General features: G+C 44.3%; 1 protein-coding gene across 1 annotated transcript in view; it reads left to right on the top strand.

Moving 5' to 3' along the window:
- Nucleotides 1-3,444: 3,444 nt before the first annotated feature.
- Nucleotides 3,445-6,971, top strand: part of thoc1 (THO complex 1) — a 9,893-nt gene continuing 6,366 nt past the window's right edge. Inside the window, exons 1-10 of the mRNA XM_027027361.2 lie at nucleotides 3,445-3,524; nucleotides 4,516-4,589; nucleotides 4,925-4,985; nucleotides 5,114-5,180; nucleotides 5,349-5,467; nucleotides 5,580-5,628; nucleotides 5,863-5,958; nucleotides 6,232-6,314; nucleotides 6,470-6,543; nucleotides 6,816-6,924. Coding sequence (XP_026883162.1) covers nucleotides 3,477-3,524; nucleotides 4,516-4,589; nucleotides 4,925-4,985; nucleotides 5,114-5,180; nucleotides 5,349-5,467; nucleotides 5,580-5,628; nucleotides 5,863-5,958; nucleotides 6,232-6,314; nucleotides 6,470-6,543; nucleotides 6,816-6,924 — 780 coding nt within the window. The 5' untranslated portion in view covers nucleotides 3,445-3,476. The remainder of the gene's footprint in view (nucleotides 3,525-4,515; nucleotides 4,590-4,924; nucleotides 4,986-5,113; nucleotides 5,181-5,348; nucleotides 5,468-5,579; nucleotides 5,629-5,862; nucleotides 5,959-6,231; nucleotides 6,315-6,469; nucleotides 6,544-6,815; nucleotides 6,925-6,971) is intronic.

The raw sequence follows: 6,971 nt of genomic DNA on the forward strand, positions 1-6,971 counted from the left end.
TTTCCTGTCTTCTCGCTGACAGTGTGTAAATGCACTCACATGTGAGAAATTCTTCAGGTTCTCGGCTGGGACTCGGCTCTCATGAGTGCTGCATGTATAGCGCTCTTTCAACTCTCGGACGATGATGCAGCGATGAAGATGGAAGCTGGCTCCGTTATTCCTGCCTGATGACCAGCAGCCAGGCTTCTGGCAGTGGGCAAATCGACACAATACACCATACTTATGTAAATACAGTAATAACACCACTTTGTTTATTCGTGAATTTCCACCAAAATTATTTCAGATGTCTCAAAAGCACAAAGAAGATAGATTACATGTCCTTGTGCATGCGGTCTTTCTTTGGCACGACTGATGAAGTGCGTTGCTGCTACTTCTGCAAAAACTTTTTTTTTTTTTTTTTTACCATTTTACAGTTTTTTGTTTGTTTGTTTGTTTACCAATGCTTAGACACTAAACAATGTGAAACTATGAATCATTTTGTCAAACCTCAACACACAAAAACCAAGGCCACACACAGAACATGTAAAACGTCACACACTTCTAGAAAAAGCTAACACTTCATCCCATTCTATTTTATCTCGCGTCAAAATGGTGTTTTTGCATCTGGTAAACTCACAAATATCAAATGAATAGCTATTTCTACACTACAGTTACAACTATATTCTGATGTGATAAATGGAAAACACTACAAAGCTTGTTTTTGTGCTTTCAGTGTGCAGAGCACAGCAGTCAGCTGTAAAGGTACATCATAGTTCTCATATGTACATGCATTTTCACAAATATACAGGCTGTTTATTCAGTACATATTCACCCTAAAGTAAAAGGCTTTGCAAGGGGAATGCTTATTGTATTTTACATTGATATATATATATATATATATATATATATATATATATATATATATATATATATATATATATATATAGTATATAAAACAGTTTTGTTTTGTTTTTCTGTCTGAGTATACACGTTTCTCAGAACATTACAAATATTTCCCAAATATACTATACAAACTACTCTTAAAACCTTACACCTGCAGAGTTTTTGCAGTTTGACTGAAAAACTCAACACACACTCCTCAAAACCAAATAATCCACACAATACCACACACACACAGCAGGTATGTACACACACATACTACAAGGTTATATGGTGTGCAGCAAAACACAAACTCACTTTATAAGCCATAACCAGTATTTACATACATGTAACCGTTCACAAATTGACCCACAAAGTGTGATGAGTCACAAAACAAACTTCAGAACTGCTGTAAACACAGAGAGAAATGCAGCATTTTAGCAGGACCACATGTTTGCACAAAAACAAACAAATAAATGACTGTTATAGTACAAACAAACAATCAAACCCCCACAACATCAGACACCATCTCATCGGCCATGAGGGTTTGACCACAAACATGTCCAGTTTCCCTCGCGCTCATTCCATGGTTGACAGTATGACACTGTCCACTAGAACTGCTCAAATGTGTCTGGACATCCACTTTGTCTTCCTCTGCCTCCTCTTCCTCTCTGTGGTCTTGCTTCGTGTTTGGTGTGTGAGCTTATGTGCCCCTGGCCATTAGGAGAAGTGTGTAAATAATGATGATGTGCTGTTTTCACATGTGGGATGACAGTTTAGTTCAGTGACAAACTGAGTTTTCATTGGTGATGCCAGATTGGTAAATGAGACAGGTGTGTTCTCAGTGTTCTGAGAAGTGCGTCTAGAGTTTTAGACAGTGAGTGCAGTAGAACTGCAAACTCTGTTGAACCAATAAGAATGTCTCTTCAGACCAAAATATCTCACCTGTGATTTCTTCATTTCTAACTGTGGGCACTGGGTTTGGGTTACTGGTACCTGGGTATGTCATTTGCATGGCAGAGTTTTATTTTTTTTTAAAAACTAAACAAAACAAAACAAGGTTTTCTGTTTTGAATGATGTGTCTAATTCTTTCTTTAATTTAGATGGTTATTTTTCTACAGAAAAGTGAGGTGGGTGCATCTTATCTGGCTTGGTCAGTGAGTGTCTTACAGCCTGATGATAACTCTTTCTTTTTTCTGACTCCAGACCAGCATTTGTCCACAAAAATGAGCTAAAATGGAGTAAATAATATTAGTAATATTAGTACACAGAGATCTGGCTCTCGGTGAGGAAAACTCAGGGACAAAAGAAAGAGTTGTTTTCTCCCTGAATCCAAACACACACACACACACGCACACACGCACACGCACACGCACACACACACACACACACACACACACACACACACACACGCACACTGTCCCAGTATAAAGTAGTCCAAACAACACACAGAGCCCAATAGTGTCAACAGGAACACTATTGTGGAGGCTCTGCTCTGACCCACATTCCCCTGGTGAGCACCTCAGCGAGGATTACTCCCTGACAGATCCCAGTTAACCATTATACTGGTCAATACTGCAGCAAGGGTTACTTCCTGACAGATCCCAGTTAACCTTTCTACTTGTCAATACTGCAGTGAGGGTTACTCCCTGACAGATCCCAGTTAACCTTTCTACTGGTCAATACTGCAATAAGGGTTACTCCCTGACAGATCCAAGTTAACCATTCTACTAGTCAATACTGCAATAAGGGTTACTCCCTGACAGATCGAAGTTAACCATTGTACTGGTCAATACTGCAGTGAGGGTTACTCCCTGACAGATCTTGTACTCAGTTTGGGCAGAGTGTGTTTGTGAAATCTGGCAACCTACAATGGGACCCAAAGGCTTTGTGTTTTCATCATTTATAGAGCTTGGTGTGGGGGTTGTATATTCTCTCTCTCTCTCTCTCTCTCTCTCTCTCTCTCTCTCTCTCTCTCTCTCTCTCTCTCTCTCTCTCTCTCTCTCTCTCTCTCTCTCTCTCTCTCTCTCTCTCTCTCTCTCTCTCTCTCTCTCTCTCTCTCTCTCTCTCTCTCTCTCTCTCTCTCTCTCACAGACACTACATTCTGAGAACTGTGTGGCCAGAGGTTCAGGGTCCATGACGAACACTCCCCAATCAATGAGGAACACACCTAAGTCCAGCAGCTTACAGATGCTCTTACACATTTATCAGTGTGACAGCACATGTCCCTGGGAAGTGAATCTTGACCTTGATGTTGCTAGCACCATACGTTTTGATCTGTGTTTTGATCTCTCTTGCTGTAGAGGCCGTGCTAAAGTGGCTTTTGCTCTACAAAAACTGAATTCACTGTGCTTCATATAATCTTAAGAACCATTTTCATAGATGATAGTAAACACGTAATTTTCATTTTCAAGGAGTGCGCTTTTTGAGCAGTGGGCCCTGTAAATGGCCCTTTCCTAAGAGCTACGTTGCTGATCCCGTCTAATGTAGCGCTCTACGCGGGCCGCGTTTGGCCGCGGCGGTGCACTGCCCTCTACTGGCGGCATGGCGCATTACTCACCCGAACATGACCCGGAAGTACAACAGCGGCGCGGTCACGCTGACGAAAGTGGGCACGATGTCGCCGGCGTTGTTCAGCTTGATCGACGCGAGGGACAAGTTCACGGTAACGGAGGCTCGTGCGACGCGGACGCGCGGAGCTGCTGTAGAGTCTTGTTCCGATGAGCTCGCGATCTTGCACTAGTTCGAGACGATGAACTCCCGCTTGCGAGCAAGCACGCGCTAACTTAGCTGTTAGCGGTTAGCGGTTAGCGGTTATTTAGTAATGTCGTCTTTAACGTTGCCTCCACGATACCTTTACTTCGACATGTTTGCGTTTACGGCATTTAGCAGACGCTCTTCTCCAGAGCGACCGCCAACGCGCTTTGCCATTACCTCTTACAGTAGGTTAGAGTCCAACATACCAATGAACTAGAATACTGTAGAATACAGGGATGAATGCTGATGCCTACAAGTCCAAAAATACATAAGGTCTATCTTAAACAATGATAAGTGCTATAAACAATAAGTGCTAGAGCTTCAGTTAGTCAATACAGGAGCAGGGTCAGTGGTCATTTAAATACTCCACACATAGACGGGTCTTCAGTCTGCGTTTCAAGACTGCAAGGGACTCTGCCGTCCGGACAGCCAGTGGAGGTTTGTTCCACCATCTAGGAGGCAGGACAGAGAATAGTCTCCATGCTTGTCTTCCATGAGACTTGAAGCATGATGCTTTAAATCAAGCCGTACTTGAATTCCTCATGTATGGTGAGGCTGGTCCATTTTTGCCTTTGTAGGCGAACATCAAGGTTTTAAATCTGATGCAGGCAGCTACTGGAAGCCAGTGAAGGGAGCGCAGCAGTGGAGTGACGTGTGAACTTCGGGAATTTAGCTGTTCTGCTGTGTTCTGGATCAGTGGTAGAGATCTGATGGCCCATGGAGGAATAACAGCCAGTATGAGTTATAGTAGTCGAGCTTCGAGATGAGCTATCAGTACATAGTACAGATCCCTACATCGACTTTAGCACGATTCACTCATTTAACGACAGCAGAAATGGTTTTGAGAATAAATGAAGCGACTGTTGCTGGTTTAATTTTCAATCACCCCTTCACCACAGGCTGCCACCATAAACGCTTTGGAGGCTGGAAACTGTAAACCCCTAACAAATGTCTTCAGTCATCTCCCTGGAAAGTAAGTTGCATTGACTGTCCAACACACTGGGGCTAGGACTTTGGGCTATCAATCGAAAGGTTGTGGATTTGAATCCCAGCTCTGCCATGTAGCCACTGTTGGGCCCCTGAGCAAGGCCCTTAACCTTCTCAACTCCAGGCGTGCAGCACTCTGACGCCAGCCTCCAACAGGAGTCAGGATGTGTGGACATAAGCGTTTCTCTGTACTGTACTCGTGTGTGATATAATTTTCTGTTCAGTAACTTATATGCATGGGTCAAACTGAAGTGCTAGTAGGATCTATGTGTACGAATCACAGCTGTACAAACGGCTCTTTTCCCGTCCTTTGACTGACAGTGAGACGGAGAAGAAGAGTACACTGGACCAGACTCTGCGTGCCGTTCTGGAGGGGCAGATAGTGAGTGTTCCTCCTCCGTCTTCCTCACCACCTCTGAAGTGGTTTGCGTGTTGCTGTTGCTTGCACAGTTTCCGTGCATCTGTGATGCGTGTCATCATGGCTGGACGCTGGTTCTCTCTGTTCTACAGGTGAAGCATGTGGACGTCGGGGACCATCTCTCGCTTATTTACATCAGCATTGGTGGTGTGACGGAAGGTGAGGACGAAGTTTCTCACGGGCTCCGTTTTCCTGCCTTGATGTGGAAAATAATGCATTGAGCAGACACTTTATGGATCATAACTCAAATTATGTATTGATATGAATTGATATTGTTCTAGTTCTCTTTGTATTAATGGAAAATCACATGTCTGAATCTCCCTGTAGGTATCTGCTCCGCCACCACGCCGTTTGTGTTGCTAGGTGACGTCCTGGACTGTCTCCCTCTGGACCAGTGTGACGGGATCTTCTCGTTTGTGGAGGAGAACGTTTCCACGTGGAAATCTGTGAGCTCGCGACAGCCGGCGTGTAAAAGCTGTGTGCTCACAGGCATGCTGACATCAGGACCAGGGCATGACTTTGCTCCTCCTTCATCGGCGTCTGTTTTTCTGTCTGCAGAACTCTTTCTACTCAGCTGGGAAGAACTACTTGTTGAGGATGTGTAACGGTACGATTGCGCTGTGTTGTTGTGTTGAGATTAAATCTTAAACACACATACACAGTCTTTATGCTCAGGTCTTTGAATGTAATGAGTGGGAACTGTTGTGTGTGTGTGTGTGTGTGTGTGTGTGTGTGTGTGTGTGTGTGTGTGTGTGTGTGTGTGTGTGTGTGTGAATTTTGGAACATTAAACCCATATGTGTAAGTCTGGTGGGCCTGACGGCTCCTGACCTCTGCTTGTAGATCTGCTCAGAAGACTCTCCAAATCCCAGAACACTGTGTTCTGTGGGCGGATCCAGCTCTTCCTGGCCCGCCTCTTCCCTCTGTCCGAGAAATCGGGTAAGGCTGTGTCTCCTCCCGCACATGCTCCATGGCCGTAGTCGTGTGTCCAAAACGTGCTTCACATCGAAGCTTGACAAATTCCCTTTTCATAATGAATGTTTGTTTTCTCAAAATTACCATGCAAGTCCTGATTTTCTGCCAGACCTTTTTGTCTTTTGGAGAGTGATTTGTTAGGCATTTTCTGTCTGTCATTCTCCCATCTGTCTCTCCGCCTGTTGTTCTGTCTGTAGTTCTCCGTCTTTCTTATGTTCTGTGTGTTGTGTATTTTAGGTCTGAATCTGCAGAGTCAGTTCAACCTGGACAACATCACAGTGTTTAACAAGAATGAACAAGAGAGTACACTGGGACAACAGGTTCGCACTCACACACACACACACACTCTACTATTACTACTTAATCATTACACTAAAATGAAGATTGGTCCTGTTAAAGTGGATCAGTCTAACTAATCACTGCACAAACATGAGCCCTCGCTCTCCAGATATATTACTGTGTGTGTGTGTCTCAGAGCACTGAGGTAAAAGAGGATGGCATGGAGGTAGAGGAGGGTGAAATGGGGGATGAAGACACACCTGCTCCCTGGTGAGAGACCCTGCCTGCTTCCTCATCCTATCTTATTCCGCATTTCACAATCATTGCTGCTTCCTGGGAATAGGGAGTGTCTGGGAATGGCTGTATGGGAATAAGGGGTATCTGGGAATGGCTGTATGGGAATAAGGGGTATCTCGGAATGGCTGTATAGGAATAAGGGGTATCTGGGAATGGCTGTATGAGAATAAGGAGTATCTGGGAATGGCTGTACGGGAATAAGGAGTATGTGTTCTAGAATGTCTGTTGTGTGGTTTGTGTTCCAGTTCCATTCCGATCGACTACAACTTGTACAGGAAGTTCTGGACACTGCAGGACTATTTCAGGAACCCGGTGCAATGCTATGAGAAGTTCTCCTGGATGACCTTTGTTAAGGTAAGACTCTGCCCTCTACTGTAGTGAAACGCTGATCTCTCTCTCTC

The sequence above is a fragment of the Electrophorus electricus genome, chromosome 19, assembly GCF_013358815.1.
Source record: "Electrophorus electricus isolate fEleEle1 chromosome 19, fEleEle1.pri, whole genome shotgun sequence".
NCBI lineage: Eukaryota > Metazoa > Chordata > Actinopteri > Gymnotiformes > Gymnotidae > Electrophorus > Electrophorus electricus.